This window comes from Anguilla rostrata, chromosome 7 (assembly GCF_018555375.3).
Source record: "Anguilla rostrata isolate EN2019 chromosome 7, ASM1855537v3, whole genome shotgun sequence".
In the NCBI taxonomy this organism is placed as follows: Eukaryota; Metazoa; Chordata; class Actinopteri; order Anguilliformes; family Anguillidae; genus Anguilla; species Anguilla rostrata.
Genome location: NC_057939.1, coordinates 48,178,914 through 48,199,616, shown reverse-complemented (window position 1 = coordinate 48,199,616; position 20,703 = coordinate 48,178,914). Strand labels below are relative to the sequence as shown.

Below are 20,703 nucleotides of genomic sequence, written 5' to 3'. Positions count from 1 at the left end.
ACCGCGGTAGTATTGATAACGGTAGTATTAATGTAGTGATTTTATTGCATACAAGTTGAGGTATGCAACTTGTATATTCAGTATATTAATATATTCAGTATATTAATTTGGCAACCACAGTGAGCCTGGACCTCGATTTGACATCTCATCCAAAGGATGGCAAATTTGACAGCACAGTGCCTCCTGGGCCACCACCACCTGCACTTAGACCAAATTGTTTTCCCAGAAGTCTCCCATTCAAATACTAACCAAGTTCACACCTAACCTAAGTTGCAATAAGAAGGGTATTTTTTGTTATGGCAACTGCCTATTTTTATTTCTAAGATCTTAATAATCTGTGAAGATGTCAAGTGGAGATGAAAAATGAAAGAAAGAAAGTGGTATTTTGATTAATGTTTTCTGATTTTCGTGAAGATTGGTCACGCAACTGACCATTGATATCTGCTAATCGACACGATTAACATTTCTCAATTTGTCCATGTTTGCTTGCCGTACTTTATGAAAGGAAGATGGCGGATGTTAAACAAGAAAGTTTTCAAACAGGAAAAGTTGAAGACGTATCCATCATGACCTTTAACGAGATTCGGCAGGTTAAAATGAACCATAACACGTAAATTTCACTTTAGTTTTGTATTAATTTTTTATTCTGCTCCAAACTCGGACAGTGCCTGGGCATCTATGCAGTTTACGAACAAAGCTAATTTAGCTTGTGTTAGTAGCATGCTATCGCTAGAGAAGCCTGCTCTCCAGATGTCTGTGTACAATTTAGCTAACGCTATGCAACTACTTATATTACTTTGATAGCTGCAATGGATGGTTTAGATAGCTAGACTTCTGCTTAGCTGAAAATGTGAATGAGTAAACTCAGTGTTGTATGGAGTACTTTAGACGATATCGTTTGCTTAACGCAATAGTGTAATGGTTTGACTGTCACCGTGAGTTTCCGCAGTAAGTAGACTAGCTAACTGGCAAGATAATTTAGCAAACTATTATCTGCAAGGACTTAGTATTAAACATGACTCTTTTTAACACCTTGAGCTAATCACCAAGCTTTATTATGAACGGATTCACTTCGTGTTGAAAATGTTTGGTTCAGCTGACTAGTTTGTTTATTAATGTGGATTGTCGAATTATTTCAAACATCATCCGGGAACTAACCTGATTATACCGCTACTGCGAGTTGACGTTAGCTAATGGAAAATATTTGACGGTTAAGATGCGGTTACGAGTACGGAAGTTAACTTGACTGAAGGGGAAAGCCGGTTTTGAAGTCTTGAAAAGGCATCTTTGTAGTTAGCTAGCTGCTAGAGAAAAAATGACATGCAAGTTTAGGAATCCAAAGAATGCATCCGTATTTCAGAAAGATTTAACGTTATTTGTTGGCTGACTGGCTATTTATACCGTTATATCATTGAATTGTCGTCTGGGTACGTCAGCCAGATTTATGTAGGGTGCATGTAGTGATTAGTTGGTAAATTTCAATGTTTGAGTGGCGATTCACTGAACTCCTTTATCAGATAATCTGGTCTTTTTCCAGCTATCTGATGACTCATCACGTGACAAATTAGTTATAGTTGAATTGTTGACACGATCAGCTGCGGGTTGGGTGTGGTGTGTAGATGTGTCCTGTCTGTCTGTCACCTCCGTTACAATCCTCGGTTAATGGCCCTTCTCTGTAACTTGCTTAGTTTACTGCACCCCTTTGCTAGCTCATTGGCCCGAATGATGGAGCAATAGCTGCAGAAATGATCAAGGCAATTTGCTTTTTTTGCATTTTAATCCTTATAACAAAACTGACATGCTGTGGTTTATGTTTTGAGGTGAAAAAAGACTTCTCATGCATTTACTAATTTGTTGAAGGATGTTTCATTAATTGGTTCATGTTCTGTCTTTTTTTTTTCAGCTGTGGAGGATTTCACCTCCTTCCTAATATTTGAGGAAGGACCCTCTGAATCCCACTCCCATCTGTTTAAGCACACAGCCCAGGTGGCCAACCTACAGACTTTGCCTGCCTTACTGTAATGAGCCTGTGCTCACCCTCGTAAATGTGCAGGTCGTTACGCTACTGTGTTAGTCACTGTCTGTACGCCGCCATGACCCGACTGGAAGAAGCAAACAGGGAGGTCGGCATGCTGTCACCCGTTCGGTTCCTGGGCTATCTGTCCAGCCTGAGCCTGCTGGTGGCCATTTGCCTGGGCCTGTATGTGCGTTGGGAGAAGACCGCGGAAGCCACCATTCTGGTCATCTTCATCCTGGGCCTGTTCGTCCTGGGAATCGCCAGCATACTGTACTACTATTTCTCCATGGAGGCGGCGAGCATGAGCCTCTTCCACCTGTGGTTCGGTTTCCTGCTGGGGCTGCTCTGTTTCCTCAACAGCCCCGCCCTGCAGAACGACGTCAAGGAGGAGGCCACCAACTACCTGCTGCTGGCCAGCGTGGTACTGAGGACCCTGTGGGCGCTGCTGGAGCGGGTCCGCGGCCGGGTGCGGCACCGGCCGACCCTCCTGACCTCGGCCGAGTTCCTGGAGCTGGTGGGGTTCGCCATCGCCAGCACCACCATGCTGCTCCACAAGGCGCTCAGCCTGATCGTCCTGGTGGTGGCCCTGGCCGTGCTGCTGGTGGACCTCCGGATGAAGTCCTTCCTGGCCCTCCCGAACCTGGCCTGCTTCGCCGCCGTCACCTCGACGGTGTTCTTCGGCGCCCTGGACATCCAGGCCAACCCGTTCGCCCTGTCCTGCTACCTGAGCCGGCTGCTCTGCGACCCCCTGCTGGACGTCTACTTCAGCGGGCTGTCGGTGACCGAGCGCTGGCTGCCCTTCCTGACGCGAGGCCCGGTCCTGCGCCGGCTCACGGTGCTCCCGCTGAGCCTGGCCGAGCTGGCCTTCCTGGCGCTGGCCGCCGTCAAGCTGGCCGACCTGGAGCTGTGGTACGTGGTGATCCCCAGCTTCTGCGTCTCGGCCGTCTTCTGGGCCGTCTGCCACGCCATCCTGGTGGTCACGCTCTGGGGCTTCCACACCAAGCTGGGCGAATGCCAGAAGGTCTACGGCGCCCAGCGCGGCGAGGGCCGGAGCCTGGACAGGGTCATGGCCTCCAAGGGCATGCGCCACTTCTGCCTCATCTCCGAGCGCCTGGCCTTCTTCAGCCTCCTGTCCACCGCCATCCTGGCAGCCATTTCCTGGCAGGTAGGCCCCGGTCCTTGCAGTTGTATAAAATTTAATTACCAACCTGTCAGTACATGCTGATGCAATCCTGAAAGCAGGACAAGGAAGGTAAAGCACAATCCATGTTATAGACGTAGAGCAAATTAAATGCACTGAACTGAACTGCCGGCACAACCAAATAAAATTTTTTAAAAGAGACGTCACTACATGGACGGCTTATTATTTTTGGCCCCGTGTCTAAAAGGTGTCTGTAGTGACGTCTCTTTTTCATGTTTAAATTAGGTGTGCTGCTATTTTCATAGCTTTATACTGTGGTCTTTTTTTCTCACTGGTTTTATTTTTGTGGCAGACCACCCAGCCAGTAGGCATTGTGAGGAAGTGCACTTGTTATTAATATTTAGTTTTAAATGTCTGAACTGTCCGTACCTAAGTCTGCAACCCTGGGAGCTGTTTGTAAAAAGTAAAACATGCTAAAACGCATGGGGGGAAAAAACCAGCAGGCTCTGTGGCTCTCCAGGACTGGAGTGTGACGTACAGTGCAGATGGTCCCGTCAAGGACAACATTATCAAATGGCTGCATTCGCATTCAGAGTCCGTTATAATTATTATTTGTACGTCCTGTATTTTTGTAGAGACTCGTGGAATAAGCGTTCACTAAGACACGCGTTCTTATAGCCCGAATTGCAGTGTAGAGGCTGTTCAAAGTCAAACCCGGTAATACAGGCTTTTCAGAAACTTCCAATGCTAACAAAACCGCGATGTACAGCTGAGCCTGGAGCTGTTTGTTCACTTCCCAGAGGAAAATAACAGACGGTGCCTTAAGTCAGTATTGTTTGTACCATCCTGTGATATGGCAACAAAATTAGATTAGGTTTTACTGAAAATGGGGAAAGTTAATAGTCATTATCATCTCTTCTGATCTTTGCTAATTATGTGCGACGATGTGTAATTGAAGCTTCAATTAGCTAAGTAGTTTACTGATTAAAAGTACACTTGGGAGACTGAAGCTTATTAAAGTGGGTGGAAGTGGCCTACCTGTAAGTTGCCACAATGTCAGTACGTTTTTAATGAACTGGTTTTATCGCCCGAGTTTTTATTCTCCGCCGGGCTTTTCGACCCGCGATCCGATCGGTTGCCTTGATTAGCCCTCGTTTCTGGCGACTCATTAAGCTCAACGAGATTGGAAAGTGCCCCGCGTCACGTTGTTGATTAGGCGCAATCACTTTTAACCCTGCCGGAGAAACGCGCCCGGCGGAGCGTCTTCAGAGAGCGGGCGTCTCTCTTCAGAAAGAAAAAAAAAATGAATGTAAAGTTGATGCCCATTCAGACTGGCTGTCAAAAGCTACTGTCACAGTAGTAAATGGCTTATCCTAGTCACCATAAGCATTCGGGCTTATTCAAAAGGGAAATACTTTTTTTTTTTTTTTTTTAAGTTTATTTAATTTTTTTAAAATTGTGTGCATGTCATCCCCAGCTGTAGTCCTTTTGACTGCGCTGGTGAGTGACACGTGTTATCAGTGTGGTTGCTATAACTGCATCCTTAAGATATATCTAGAACTGTCTTGTGCTCGATACAAGCTGTGGTAAGAGAGCTTTACTTCACTGTCGTTCAGTCACAATAGAGCAGTCTATTATAGCGGGATTGAGCGTGTTTTTGACCTTGCGCTTCGTCCGTTCCCCGCGCCGTCGCTCAAGCTCCGCGTTCGTAAAGACGGGACGCTGTAAAGCGTTGGGTTCAGCTGAGTCCATCTCGGTGTCCTCCTCTTGCCTCTTTCGCCGTAGAGATCGGAGAGAGGCAGAGTCTGGCAAGCAAAGCTACCAGCCTCAGGGCACAAGAACTTTTTTATTTATTTATTTTTTTAAAGGAAATTTTTTTTTTAAGGAAATTGGGCCTAAAACTTACTGACCGATCAGCTGTAGGATAGAGAAGTAATTATAATTAACTTTCGGCCCTGATGATTGGCTAAGCAGGCTAGACAGGTGAATTCACGCTTTGGAGTGCCGCCCAAATTGGCAATTACTGCCGACGAAAATGTCAAGTGTCGAGTTTTTTTTTTTTTTTGCCGAGTCTGGAATCAGAGCGATCAAAGACTGTATTTCTGAAGTTGTGACTGAAGCCTGGTTGTTTCAGACGCGAGGTGGTTTGATGGAGGAGAGAACGTGCGGCGGCATAATTACTGAGCCGTTACTGAAGTCTGGCCGGGCCTGAGATGGCACTTTACGAGATTTGAGACAAACAGGAAGCGGTCTAAACCGTGGCGGCCGTGCTCTTTTCGCGCGGTCGGAAGGGGTGTGGGGTACGGCCTTCTCATCGATGGTCATTAGCTGCCTGCCATCACCGAAATAGGCTAACACCCACACAGGAAAACCGGTGCCGTTAACCGCATCTCCTCTAACCAGAAAAGCATCATCAGTGTTTTAAACCGCAGTCTCTCATCCGCTCGTGAAATGTTTGTACAGAATTAAAAATGTACGTGACCTCATCGGGTGCTGGGCCTCCGTGACACAGGGTCCGGGATCTCGAACCTCCGAAGCCCCTCCCCGTTGGAACGCTCTCCTATTTCAGTGTTCTTTTTTTTGTTCATTACCTGTAGTTACCATTACGGCTTAATCTTCACAGTAAAACCTCTGATGTTAACTCAGCTCTTACAGAGTACATGTGAGTCCAGTAGGGACCATGTGTACTATGTAAGAGCTGATTTACTGTTCATTTACTGAGTAAATATGATCTACTGATTTACTGAGTTGATGTTTCACTGTTGTTTTTTGTTTGCGGTGTTCGCTTGTCTTTGCTCAGTGATGTAATGAACGATGTGTGGTGCGCTTGTGTCGGGCAGCCAAACAGCGGGACCTTCCTGAGCATGCTCCTCTTGATCCTGCCCCTGGAGTCGCTGGTGCACGGCCTCTTCCACGAGCTGGGGAACTGCCTGGGGGGCACCTGTGTGGGCTACGCGCTGGTCATTCCCACAAGCCACTGCAGGTACGGAACGCCGCCATCTCACAACACCTTCACCCCCACTATGAAGCCACTATGGCCTGTTATAACACCTTCATAATGCTTCATAGCCACTGCAGGTACAGAGCACCACTTTGGTATACCGCCTTTTTTACCCTTAATCGCGCTAAGCCCCCATGGCCTGTTATAACACCTTCATAATACTTCATAGCCACTGCAGGTACAGAGCACCACCGTGGTATACCGCCTTCTTTACCCTTAATCGCGTTAAGCCCCCATGGCCTGTTATAACACCTTCATAATACTTCATAGCCACCGCAGGTACAAAGCACCACCGTGTTATACCGCCTTTACCTTTTACTGCATTAAGCCCCCATGGCCTGTTATAACACCTTCATAACGCTTCATAGCCAATGGATTTGCACACTGCATTTTGACTGTGTGTTAAAGGGGTCTGCAACCCTGGTCCTGGTTGGTCTGCTGGTGTTTGTCTTTGCCTTAAAATATTAGCAGCCAGTTCAGGCCCTGCAAACCAGGTGAGTTAACGGTGTAATCAGCAGCTCAATTACGTGCTGAGTAACGGTGAAAAGCAGCACCAGAAGCGCCTCCGTCAGGCCGCTGATTAGCTAAAGGGTCCACACACCTTTCTTTCCAAAGTTTAAATTAGTTGCTGATTAGAAGGGAATCCACTGCGGGCCGCAGACTCCGCGGCACTCCAGAGCTGGAGATTGAGAGACCCCCGCCCGAAATCGTTTCTCCGCGCGGTTAGCATCCCGTGCGCGGTTAACCCGTTCGGACCTCACAGGAACCAAAAGCGCGCCTGCGTTACTCGCTTCCCCCCCCTCGCTTGCTCCCGTGGAAAATAGATTATCGTGCCTTATTTAAAATACATTTTTTTTTACAGCATCGCTCAGGAGAGTGATGGGTTTATTTTATAACTGGAAGCAGGAGGATCGTGAGCGCTGAGCGTTCGCCCGCTGTTGATACGCGCAGGCATAGATGCCTGATGCCTTTATTGCTCGTCGCCGGGCCTAAATGTTTTGTGCCTAAGTGGGTTTCCCTCCTAACTAAGGGTAGGCGGCGAAGGCGTAAAACATAACGGCGATGTTTCCCGGCCTTTATGACACCGTTGATGTTTATTGTCGTGTTTTCGCTATTGTTTTTTTTTTTTTCTGCTTCGGGGCGGGAGGGCTGCGGCGGGGCGAGTAATGAAGGACGACATTAGACATAAGCGCCGCGCCGCGCGGGCGTTCGCTAGGAAAGCGTGTGGCGCGCGCGAGTCGCGCAAGCCGCCATCTCGTAAAATGTAATTATCTTTTCCGAGCGGAGATGAAGCCACGCCACGTGCAATAAGCTCAGGGCCAGACAGGAACTCCGGATGGTCAATATCCACGTCGCGGGTTATTGTTCTTCTTTCGTCGGTCCGGCCGGACTACGAGCCAGCCAGATGCTGCTGTGTTGAGTGCTGAGTGAAGTGTAGTGTAGTCGCCAGTTCTGAATGGATTCTCAGGCCATTGTCTGGAGGACGAAGTGTATACACTATGTGACCAAAAGTATCTGGACACCCCTTGGTCTGGGGCTGTTTTTCATTGTTTGGGCTAGGCCCCTTCCAGTGAAGGGAAATCTTAATGCTACAGCATACAATCACATTCTAGAAGATTCTATGTATTCTAAGCTTTCACTAAATGGATACACTATGGTCATTCCATCTGCATTTCTTTTATTTTCCTTTCCATATAGTTTTTCTGTTTTTCTTGATTGAATTTTGTCGACAGTGGATTGTTTCTGCACATTGCATTGCAAATAAATGCAGAAGAAAACGTATTTAAAATAGAGATGTTCTTGTAATTTTTTAGAACATGTATTTTCATACTAGTTCTGATGGAAGTGACCTCATTAAAATTTACAATAGGTACTGTGAAAGTCTGGCTAGCTATTCTTGAAAGGGCACTGTCTTCAAATAGACCATATCTGACGTCAGACATCTCTATTCCTTTAACTGACAGCTCTTTTAAGAGGATAAAATAATCTGTAACAGAGTTCAGCTTTAAAAAAAAAAATAAAACAATTCCAACTCTAGCAGAATTCCCACTCTGCTCAGTGCTGGAAGGCTGTGCTTCAGTTGGAATTGTTTTTTGAAGCTGAAATTCTGCGCTGCTGATGATGTCACACTAACAGGAAGGTCAAGCAAGCGGGTTAAGGGTTAAGCCACCAAATTAAAAGCGTGGAGCGGGTGCTCCGACATGTGGCGACCCGCCCCGTTTTACACGCGCGGTGGCGTCTCGAACGCCAGAACCCGTCTCATGACACGGGAGCACGTGATGTAATCCAAGCGCGCGCCCGGCATGGGGTTACCCCCAAACGAGAGAGGCTGATAGGGTACGCCGCCCCACCCCGTCCCTAGCTGCTGCTCTGAGGCCTCCTGCTCTCAGTATGCAGGCCTCGTGCGGAGACGCCGGAGAGAGGCGAGCGCGGGGAGAATGCAGCGCTTCATAATTCGGTGTTTGATGGTCTCGGATCATGTTTTTTCAATGATGAAGGGCCTCGGGGGAGGGCTGAGAATGGAGAAAGCGTGGGAGGGAAGGAGAGAGAGAGGGAGGGAGGGGAAGACGAATGTGAGCGGGAGACCGGAGAGAGGGAGAGAGAGGGAAAGGATGAGGGAGGGAGGGGGATAGAGAGAGAGGGAGGGAGGGGAAGACAAATGTGAGCAGGAGACCGGAGAGAGAGCGAGGGAAAGGATGAGGGAGGGAGGGAGAGAGAGAAGGAGGGGAAGACTATTGTGAGCGGGAGCTCGGGGAGAGAGCGAGGGAACGGATGAGGGAGAGAGAGAGAGGGGGAACGGATGAGGGAGAGAGAGAGGGAACGGATGAGGGAGAGAGAGAGGGAAGGATGAGGGAGAGAGGGAGGAGGGGAGAGAGGAGGAGGGAGAGAGAAGGACGGAGGAGAGAGAGCGAGGAACGGATGAGGAGAGAGGAGAGAGAACGGATGAGGGAGAGATAGGAGCGGAGAGGGAGAGAGGAGGACGGATGAGGGAGAGAGAGAGAGGAAGGAGGGGAGAGAGGGACGGATGAGGGAGAGAGCGAGGGAACGGATGAGGGAGAGAGAGAGAGGGGGAACGGATGAGGGAGAGAGAGAGGGAACGGATGAGGGAGAGAGAGAGGGAACGGATGAGGGAGAGAGAGAGAGGTAAAGGATGAGAGGAGAGAGGAGGGGGAGGGGGGGTTTCGGCGTGATGGACGAGCGACGGTTCTGGAGTGAGAAATGGACGGGTCGCTGTAGGTCAGTGTGCTCTTGCTCTGCTATTTCGCTGTTCAGCGAACAGGCGGCGAAAAGCAAAAGCCGCTTTCCTGCCCGTCATTTCAGTGATGTCATTCCCGCAGTTTACGCCTTTATTTATTTCTGAAAAATGACTCATTTTTTCACCTTAATTTTAATTTGTTTGGTTATTCATATGCCGGGAAAATAGTTTGGATTCTGGTGTAGTGAAAAACAAACTGAGTAGAACAGTGGTCGATGTTTCATGTCCATGAAAAATGGCTGATTTATAGTGTCTATGAGGTACCGGGCTCAGGCTCTGAAAGGTGGGCATTTAATCTCTCCGTCAAACCTTCGTCAGACTTTAACAAGATCCTGTGTTTGGCGTATCCTTGACATTTCTCTCAGAGAAATGGCAGTAGTCCTAAATGCCTTTTTAACGAGGTTTTCCCATTTAATTTCCCTCCAGACCTGGGTCAAATAATGTGCTTGAAATGCTTTAACTCTTCAAATGCTGTTAAAATGTTAAATCACTCCTGCAGATCCCTGAAAAAGTTCAATGAAACACGGTGAAACCAAAATGCATAAATAATACCATTTAATGAAAGCTGAGAATCTGCACTTTTACCACTTGTGAAGTGTTTGATTATAGATCTATAATTGTGCAGTGCAGAGACAAATCACAAATACATATGCCTCTGTAATGGTGATACTGTATGTCGCTTTTAAAATCGCAGTATTTTGGTCACAGGAATTTAACCAGTGTGACTGGTGAAAGTTTAGAGATTATTAGAGATTATTATCTGACTATGGTCTGACTAGAAAACATATTGTTGGTATAGAGAAGAGAAGATTTAACACACTGTCAAGGTTTCCATCGCTGGCTATTTATTGTTTTGATGGATTGATTTCGATCTTCATCTGGTTAATCAATGCCAAAGTAGACACCCCAACCTTTATGCATACATAAATAGGGGTGTGGTTCTGACAGGGTGAGTGCGTTGCGTATAGTAAAAGGGGTGTGGTTTTGAGTGTGTTGTGTATAGTAAAAGGGGTGTGGTTTTGAGTGTGTTGTGTATAGTAAAAGGGGTGTGGTTCTGAGTGTTGTGTATAGTAAAAGGGGTGGTTCTGCAGGTGAGTAGTGTTAGTAAAGTGTGTTTGACAGGGTGTAGTGTCATGTATAGTAAAAGGGGTGTGGTTTTGAGTGTGTTGTGTATAGTAAAAGGGGTGTGGTTCTAAGTGTGTTGTGTATAGTAAAAAGGGGTGTGGTTCTGACAGGGTGAGTGCGTAGTGTATAGTAAAAAGGGTGTGGTTCTGACAGGGTGGGGTGTCGTGTATAGTAAAATGGGTGTGGTTCTGAGTGTTGTGTATAGTAAAAGGGGTGTGGTTCTGAGTGTCATGTATAATAAAAGGGGTGTGGTTTCGTGGTCCGCAGCGCTGACGGACAGCCGGCCCTGCTCCCGCCGGACCTGGTCCAGGAGCTGAACCTGCGCTCCACGGGCATGCTGAACAGCATCCAGCGCTTCTTCTCGCACCACATGATCGAGCCGTACAGCTGCGACTACTCCACGGCGGGCATGCCCCTGGACAGCCTGCAGGCCAAGCTGAGGGCCTTCCTGGAGCTCCGCACCGCCGACGGGCCCCGCCACGACACCTACCTGGTCTACTACAGCGGCCACGCCCAGCGCTCCGGCGACCTGGCCCTCGCAGGTGAGGCTCCTCCCCCCTCTCCCCTCCATCTGGAGCCCCGTCCACCGCCCTGCTGGGGTCAAGTGCAGGATCGGAAACTTTGTATTTAAAAAAAAAAAAATATATATATATATATACACATCGCAAAGCTTTATTTCCTCTGAAAAGTGGGATCTCAGAAATCCGCAGCGTCTGCTGGTTTTCAGTAGGTGTCCGCACTTTAACGAATTAATTTAAGTTATTGATTGGCTTATGAGTTTGCACATCGTTTCCTACGAGGCCTAAATCAGGCTGCTGATTGAATGGAAATTAGGAAAACCAGCAGAGACTGCGGCCCTCCAGGACTGGAGTTAAACGTGCAGATGCTGAGACCCAGGTAAGGCCCAGCCCCCATGCTGTAATACCCGCCCACCCTTCACTCATCCCCTTGTAAGAAAGAAAGCTAAACATACAACCCAGCAGTTGTTTTGTAAAATGCTGGTGTTTGCTACCAATAGTGTCAAAAATAACTTATTTATGCATTTATTAGAAAACTGGACTGCGTTTCGCTGTGTCCAGCTGTGAGGCAGATTGTGCGATGCTACGCGCGTGTAGCGTGAATGTGACTGGACTGTGCCTCAGCGCTAGTGCTGCAGTGCGCTACGGTTGCCTTGCTAGCAGCTGCTCTGCGCGGTGCTGAAGCGTGTGTGCTGCAGCATTTCCCTAGCTAGCACACGTCGGCCCGTTTTCGCCGTGGTGATTGATAGTTAACAGCTGTTGTTGGTTTCATACGAACGCAAAAAAATCCAAGCAAATGCATTACTGTTCCTGCTTTTGCTACAGAAGTTGAGAACGTCGATCTCTTCTGTTAGATCAAATAAGTGCTGTTTTTAAAAAATATTCCAATGGAATGACTATGTGGGAAGATGAAAGCCAATCTATAGTTTGGGAGGGTGGGAAAATCCATTCCCAGGGTGTGGGGGTGTGTGTGTGAGTGCGTGTATGTGTGTGCGTGTGAGTGTTGCATGTGTGTGTGTGTTCACGCATTCGCGCGCATGTGCGTACGTGCGTGTGTGCATGTGCGTATGCGTGTGTGTGTGGGTTTTTCTTTCCACTGATTACCCAGGCTCATTAGCTGTCTGAGCCAGTGCCAGTTCACTCCTACGTTGGATCACGGCAAAATGTTTCACTTGCGCACACGAGAGCTGTCTTCAGCTGTCATTCGTGATCTTATCAAAAACAATTGCCGAAATGTCAGATCACACAAGTGATTTGGGCTCGTAATTAAATAATTAAGGGTAGAAACCGATGTCAAATCCAGAAATCGACACTTAAAATGATGGGTGCAAAAAAAAAGAAATAAAGAAATTTATCTCCGTTGTTTGCTATTCAGACTGTAATGCAGAATAAGGAGGCATAAACACTCTCCTCTGCGTTTGCAATGTAACATATTTTACTGACAGCACAGTAGGTAAGTCTGTTGGGTCGGGGGAGGGGTAATTAACCTTTAGCATTACTGGACTGGTTCCAGGAGCATCAGTGCTGGTACAGTGTAGGCTGAGGAAAACAGCATTATTTTCCGAGAGGCAGTAATTATCCTGCTAATTAACTCAGTTCCCATGATTCCCCAGAAGTAGCCTATATATACACAATGCAGTGGTAAAATCTTGGCTTCGTTCCGATTCATTCCCAGAAACAACATTCCCTGTTGGTGTAACATGGAAAAATTCACCTTCCAGAGCCTTCCGGGCCACACACCCAGCTGAGGTACTGGTCTTTGGTGCAGTGACGTGACTCTCCCAAAATTACTGAGGAAGTTGCAGTGATGGGCTAGGCTAACGAATATGACTGGCTATTCCATCCTCAGATTCAGGAACCTCTAATGTACAATTCACAGTTCAGTTGTAGGATACAGATTCATCAAAAACTTTCATGGAGGCCCGTGGCTATTGCCCAGACAGCCTCCCGTCGCTGTACCCCGACAGCTCCCAGTTTTAAGGTATATCATAGGTGTTCACTTGGGGTTGATACAGTACGCGTTGCTAAGACGTTCCCACAAAATCTGCAAGTCCACACAGAACAGTGCACAGCACAGAGACTCGCTGCAGAAGCTCTTATATCCAGCTGCACAGTTTCAGTTTTATAAATGCAGTCCCTTTCCTCAGCTGGATGTTTACCGAAGCCGTCCAGGTGAAGCTTTTTGCTCAAGGGCACAACAGTGAAACTAGCGACCTCTGAGACACAAGCCCGGGTCCCTGGCCATCATGCTACACCAAAAAAATATTAATATGGGGACCAATTAGTTGACTTGCGTAATTAGGCCGACGCCCCTTGGTGTACGCCGGGGAGGAAGTGAGGTAATCCGGTGGTCACGGTGCCTGCGCGGCTCTGTCTCGGGCTTTAATGGAATGACTGCGTCGCGTTCCTGGCAGAGCTCTGGCCTGGTCTCCCCAGCGACGCTGCTGCTCTTCTGCTAATGATTGCGTGTGCTGCGGATTTAAAAAAAAAAGAAAAAGGTGCTTTTGTTTATTTCTACGACTCTAAATCTACTGCGGATAGCATCGCTGGATTTCTGCTCTCAGTCGTACTTTTTGCTTCCGCTCGCAAGCCGATTATCGATCTTCGCCGCTGTAGAGTTTTTTTTTTTTTTTTTAAACTTCGCTCTTATCGTCTCGAGCTTCCTGTTCATATCAGTGTTTTTTTTTTGCCTTTGTTTCCTGATTATTTTTGAGTCGTTTTTGTTTTACGGGTTTTCTTCGGGTCCCTGGGAGCCGGGGGACGCGTTGGGGTGGGCGGGGCGCGGCGCTCTTTGCCGCGGCGCTTCTCCGACTCGGCGAGATAAATCCGGCCCTTCTGAGCGGCGGTTCTGTATCCACCGCTCGGGAGACGCTCCCATATATCTCATCTCTGGCCCGGATCTCTGAGCCTCAGTTTATCTGGCGGCCCACGCCGTCGCCAAAGCCCATTAATCCCGGTGAAGGATGCCGCGCCTCGCACTCCGCGTGACAGCGACTGATCAGCGGGGGGGGGGAGCTGCAGGAACGGCCCAACCTGTTGCGGGGGCGGACGGGGGGAGAGGAGGTGGCGTGTTCCTCCCCCAACCCCCCCCCCCCCTGCCAGTCGGATGCTGAGCGCTGATGATGTTTCTGGCAGTGGGGGATGGGAGGGATTGGGGGGGCAGATATGTAATTTATCCCCCTCTGTCTCCGCCCCCCCGGGCTCCTCCTTAAGAGGATTAGCCAGCACGCCCGCCGCTAGCCGCTGGCCTACAGCTGTTAAGGACAAAGTGACAGGCCCTGGGGAGGGGAGGGCGGGGCTGGACCCCTGTTCTGTTCATCACAGCTCCCGCAACCCAGCTGTTTCACCTTAACACCTGGCTTACCACAGAGGCCATTGTAGAGCTCACTCTCCTCAGCTCTGAGGTCCTTGTAGAGGTCATTGTAGAGCTCACTCTCCTCAGCACTAAGATCCTAGTGAAGGTCATTCCAGAGGTCACTCCCCTCAGCACTAAGGTTCTTGTAGCGCTCATTTTAGAGGTCACTCTTCAACACTGAGATCCTTTTAAAGGTGATTTTTCAACACTGAGGTCATTCTAGACAGTCTGTTTACAAACAGTTTTTCGGGCATCGATTATCTCTCAGGCCATGTTCCTCAGACCTCCTTAGAGGTCGCTGTAGAGGTCATTCTAAAGGTCACTCTGCTCTGATGTCACTTAGAATTCTCAAACATTGTTGAACGGTGACTGAAACTGAATTGGGGAAAAATGAAGAATGTATCACTGGAGCTAAAGGAAATATAATGTAAATCTTAAATTCCACTCACTTTAAAAATATAAATATCTGTACAGTGGTTGAGTGAATGTAGCAATGGGGCCCAGAGTTAGTAGTAATGGCACCTTTGAGAATAGGCTTCTCATTAAGTGAATACTGGTACTTCCTTTTGTTTAAATGCTTTATTTGATAAGAAAATGCTCTTCTCATTTTTAATTGCAGAAGACACCACAGTATACGTTAACTATTTGCTGTTTTGAGTCTTTAAAAAAAAAAAAAACTGACTGTGTAGGCTAAATAATTGATGGAGGAAAGAGAAGCCTAGTCAGTAGCACTGTACTCTTTGCTGAAGACGCCTTTTGAATTTGAAGTTGGCTCTCATTGAACCATAGCAGGTTCCCCGGTCTAGCTGCACATTCCTCATTGCATGATAGCCACCTGCTGCGCTGTTTGTGATTGGACGAAGTGATCAAGGCCTTGCCTTCCTAGTCCTGCTGCTTACATTTTACCCGTTACGTTACCAAGGGAGGTCTACACATCAAGGTGATTTTTCTGTTTTTTTTTTTTCTGACTTCACACACAAACAAACAGGTCATTATCCAGTGTGGTCATGCGACTGGATTCTCCAAACAGTTTGAGGCTGTACACAGAGAAGCAAGCAAAGTGCTCCAATCAAATATGCCAACCTCATACTTATTAACCACCAATAAATTAACTACAGGCTTTTGAAATTTATGGAAATATGCGCTCTGATTCCATTAAAATATGTAAGTAAATGTTTGGAAGTCTTTTAACCATGATACAGCCTGTAAAATCATGTAGTAATCCTTTTACAATCAGTCATGCATGTATATATGGATGTATAGGGAAGTACATAAATGTGAAGACATTTCTCTTTGAAATAAAAGTGGAATTTATTGAAATGGAGTAAAATTGCCTCCCTTCATTCTACTTCAATGAATCATGAACGGAAAAGAGTTTTTCGAATACCGCTGCAATTCCGAATGTGAAGAATCGGATTGGAATGGGCCTGAAATTGGAATTCCTCTGGGGCTTGTCTTGGGGGCCCCCCCGATTTCTTTGTGCGAGGGGAAAATCAGTTTGATACATAACGGCTCTTCTGATTGAAGGTCTCTCAGCAACCAATAACAGTGATGCATGCATGCCTGCATTACGCCCAATAACATCCCAGCGATGCATTTATGGGACTCTAGATCACGTTGATGCCGCCAAGATGTAAATACAGTTGCATAATTGCTATAAGGCTGCTTTATCGCGTGCTGTCTCTAAGGGAATACATTCCCAGCATGGCAATTAGCAATTTCTGAGTATTTATAATAGCTATAAGACATGAATAAAACATTGCCAATTAACCTCTGGCAAGAAGCGACAATTCCAAACGAGTCCATGACATTTCATCTCTTCCACATGCCAAAGTCTTGTCTGTGCCTACAACTTTGAAAATGCACTGCAAGACTTTGAGTAGTAAAAGGTTGGGGTCGTATATGTCTATTTAACCAGGGATTTGACATCACCTTATTGTGAGAAAGTATGTGCGTAGTCAATTAAGGACCTTTTTTGTGTCCAACAATAGAACAACTGCGACGGTGATTGGTGGATACTTTCTGTCTGCACTTCCTGCATTACTATGGGAATTACCAGGAAGTAGCCGGAAGGTATCTACCAGCCAGCGTCAGTATTGTTGTCTTGATCGTTACCAGTGTGGTCTGTGATTGGTGGAGCGCCTCAAGGTTTCTAGTGATGTTGTGACTGTCTCATCCCCATTTTACTGTCTGTCCCTGAATTGACAACCTCAAGGGTTGAAATGAATGAATAACTGAAAATGCTTCCTCATGTCTGGCGTTTCCTGCAGGCGGGGACACGCTCCGATTGGACGAAGTGCTGGAGTGGTGGAGGGAGAAGAACGGCGGGTTTTGCTCGCGTCTCATCCTCGTGCTGGACACGGAGAACTCGCTGCCGTGGGTGAAGGCGGTCAAGGGTGTGGACGAGCTCTTCGTGGCGGTGCAGGGGGCGGAGTTCAGGCGGCCGGTGGACGCCGAGTCTCCGCCCCCTCAGCTGGGTGACTTCAGCACCGAGTGGGTGGAGTTCAACTGCGACCCCGACAGCACAATTCAGTGGGCGGAGAAAGGGCGGACCGTGCTGGCGGCCTACGGCGTCTCCAAGAGGTGGAGCGACTACACCCTGCACCTGCCCTCAGGAAGTGACGTCACCAAGCACTGGAAGACCTACTTCCCCAAGGTGACCTACCCGCTGGTCTACCTGGCCAACTGGTGCGGGGGTCTGAACCTGCTCTGGGCCTGCAGCATGTGCCTGCGTTGCTTCCGGAGGCTCAAGATGGCCTGGTTTCCCCCCAACATCCTGGACACCGGCCAAGGGTTCAAGCTGGTCAAATCCTAACTCGCCGCCGTTTAAAAGAGTTTTTATTTAGCTGTGCCGATTATGTATGTACTTTATATTTTTCAAATGTAATATAACTGTCTCTCCCCCACCGTTCAAGGGCTGTTTTGTTTCTTTTTTTGTTTTAAAAAATTTGCATCGGCTTGTGTTTGTCGTCTCTCCCACCGAGTTGATTTGTATGTTTGGTTACGTTGAAAGTTGTTGTTCCCTACTTAATGGGCAGCTGTTGGGTCTGGATGGGACTCCTGGTGATGATGGTCACTGTGTTGAGCCTGGTCCGTTACCTGAACGGGCGGGTAGAGTGACAGTGTTTAGCCGCTCCGAGGAAGTGTACATAGGATCTCTCGATATTGGTGTGGTTGTCTTAAGATGCATTGAAAACCGCTGGCTTTATGAATGAACGACAGGTACCTGGTCATGTGATTATGAAGCTGGCTTATTTGGTGCTTGAGAAGTGGAGGTTTGTTGTCTTTTGTGTAATGGCTGATAACCATACTCCTTTAGGCTATGAATGACAGGGAAATCGTAAGTGGTGTACGTAAGTTTGACTTTGAGTGGTACTTTGTTAACTTATACACTGACTGAATTTTTAGGCCAAATTTTCTAGCAGGTTATTGGTAGAAAAACTACGTAAATAAACTGCCCTGTAAAGGAATGGGTCTGGTTGCTTACCCTGCCCTGTACCCAAAACTATGTGTACTGAAATAGACCGGCGGTCTCTTAATGCTATGAAGATGATGGGCATTTGAGAATTGTGTTCTAGTCACTGCATAGGGGAAGCAGAATTTGTTTCTCGTTTACTGACTGATGTATTAAAATGGCATTAGAACAGTCATCATTGCACCTTACTGGTACAGACACCGAGTCTGCCAATAGCAACCTGTAGAATAATGCTGACAGTGATCGGAGGACACTACTTCCTGGTAATACTGAGACAAAATCAGGAAGACTGTAAAATCAGGCCAGAGATTTCACAATGGAAGCAAGCCAATGACATGAGAACTGGGACTGTTTGGTGGCTGCCGCTACTCAGATGATTCCCCCTATTAGTGCCTTTGCGCCTCCTGGTGGTGAAACGGGGGTAGTGCTGTTACGCTGGGGGAGCTGCTCAGTTTGTTTCTGATTTCTGAAATGTTTCTGTTTCTGATTCCATATGTCACAGCTTGCACAAGTGGAAGCCCAAACACAGGGGCAGTAATTTGTAGTGGTTGGGTCGTCAGTGATCGACTCTTACAAACTGAAGTGTTCTGATTGGCGTGTTTTTAGTGGGGCGGTGGGGTAAGGTGGATCAGAAAAGGCCTTCTTGCCTGGCCTTGTGGGGGATGTTGCCTAGAGTTTCCCCAACTGGGGTCTGTGAATGAGTCCTCAACACAATTGGAGGGCAAAAAATAAGCCTTCCGAAACCAGCCCCCCCCCAAATCTCTTGACGTTACTCGTAATATTTTCAAATTCAATGCATTTTATATTATTAAGTATTGATAATATAGGCTACATAATTATATGATCATTGTAATGTAATGATCCTATTATTGTGATGCTAAATACATGAGTGATGAACAGTAGGTTCACAGAGTATGATCTTCCGGTAGAATTGTGCACTCATATATGAATGCATTGCAGTCTTCTGCAGGTAGGCTACTAGATGAAGGTGTTATCAGTGAAGACTTTCATCAAGGCTCAACCAGAGGATGGTCATTTCAGATGGGCCCTAAAATGAGAGGTTTTGGGAACCCCTGGTGTGGGGTTGTCACACAAGAGTGTCCGTCTGTCCTGTGGCCCATGTGACTAGTCTTGTGTTGTTAAATGGGGCCTTCTCCTGTCGAGCACTGTGAGTCTTCAAACAAGTTTATGCAAAAAAACAGCCAAAGCGTATTTTATTCAAACGTAACTGCCTTGTGTAACCCTATGCATCTTCTCAAAAGCTTTCGTTGTACTTGTTTCTCTGAAACAATGCCTTAATTCCAGTGTATTTTCTGCTTACCATTAACAATGTAAATGTAGTTTTGTTGATACAGAGGAGGAGAAGCAAAACTATTCCTGGAGGGTCCAGTCTGTTTCTGGATTTCATGCCAACTCCTGCTCCTAATTATTTAATTATGAGCCAGATCATTCATGCGATCTGACGGTTTAGCTACATTAATTTATGAGCTCATGAAAGCTGTTTCCCTGATCCTATGTGAAATGTTTTGCTGTGGACTGATCAATGAAGGGACTGCCATTGGCATACACAAAGCTAAGCAAATTAGCCAAGTGTGATTGGTGGAAACAGGAAGCAGAAACTGAAAAGGCCAGTCAGGAATAGTGTTCTCCCAACCTCCATTTTAGAACGCCTGGCCTGCTGAAGGTTGTCACGGGTAACCGCGAGTGCAGAGCGGACCCACTGAGCACAGGGATGTGACTGACGCGTGTCCATCATCGTCGACGACGTGAAAGCGTTCGTCGGACTGGGTGGAGCTCCAGCTTTGAGGTCATGATCTCCCCCTTTTTTTTTTTTTTCCTCTCGTTACTGCATCCCGGTGCTCACAGGAAGACACTGTGGACCGGGGAAGACAAGTGTACTAATCAATAAAGCCGTTCTTTCCTCTTCCCCCGTTTCTGTGAGATTCACTGCTAACGGGCGTCCGCAAAGCTAATCGAGCAACTTGCTAAGCTTCACCGGGGCACCCTGGGGTCCATGGGCCCTTAACGTTTCCGAACTATGTTTTTGGCGAAGGGGGTAAGACCATCTGTCTGAGCGTTAGCGAACGGGTGGAGAATTCCCCCACACTGGAGGAATAAAGCTAAGGAGCTTTGTTTGCGGCACCTTGGGAAACCTGCGGGGATGAGAGCAGCAGGGAGAGAGGGAAAGAGACGTGAGGAGAGAGAGAGAGAGAGAGAGACCAGGGAAGAAAGAGAAAGGTAGAGGGAGAAAGAAGGTGACGAGGGGAAAAAAGGGAGGGGGGGTGGGAGAGGAAGAGAGAAAGTTGGAGATAGAGACCAGGGAAGAAAGAGAGAAGCAGGAGAAAGGGAGAAAGAAGGTGACAGGGAAAAGAAATGGAGAGAGAGAGAGAGAGAGAGAGCGACTTGCTGAGAATGTGAAGCAGGAGTGGCGTGGGAACGAGGCTCCGCAGACTGGGGCCTAGCGGCCGCGGCAGTTGTCTCTCAAACCGTGCTAACGAGGAGAGGAGCCCGGCGCCGCCACCAGGACGCCATCTGCGCCGACATAATTAATGGAGTCTGATTTACATACAATGCAAACACCCCAGCCGCTCCGTCCAAGCGCGGGGATGGTAAACGCTGGCTGTGCGGGGGCCGGTTGCCGTGACGATAACGTCGGAATGCTCTTTACGCACTGACTGTGGGAGGGCCTTCGCCTTCAGTGTCGTGCGAATTTCACTCTTGCTTAATAAAGATCTCGCTCGTATTTTGTGATTCAATTTTTCCACACCCTGCGATTTTTCTCCCTCCATAGATCCTTTTAAAATTCTCTTTACAA

The 20,703-nt window shown here is 47.5% G+C and overlaps 1 protein-coding gene across 4 annotated transcripts; it reads left to right on the top strand.

The window, feature by feature from the left end:
• Positions 1–461: 461 nt before the first annotated feature.
• tmem168b (transmembrane protein 168b) lies at positions 462–19,814 on the top strand. Of its 4 annotated transcripts, none has more exons than XM_064344823.1 (5): positions 462–610; positions 1,904–3,182; positions 5,999–6,141; positions 10,808–11,082; positions 16,684–19,814. In XM_064344823.1, exons 2-5 carry the CDS (start codon positions 2,046–2,048, stop codon positions 17,226–17,228), a joined length of 2,100 nt encoding a protein of 699 aa, XP_064200893.1. In that variant the 5' UTR covers positions 462–610; positions 1,904–2,045; the 3' UTR covers positions 17,229–19,814. The 4 variants fall into 4 exon arrangements, with proteins under 4 accessions (XP_064200893.1, XP_064200895.1, XP_064200894.1 ...); XM_064344825.1 differs by having other exon boundaries at positions 466–586; XM_064344824.1 differs by having other exon boundaries at positions 486–590.
• The last annotated feature ends 889 nt before the right edge of the window (positions 19,815–20,703 follow it).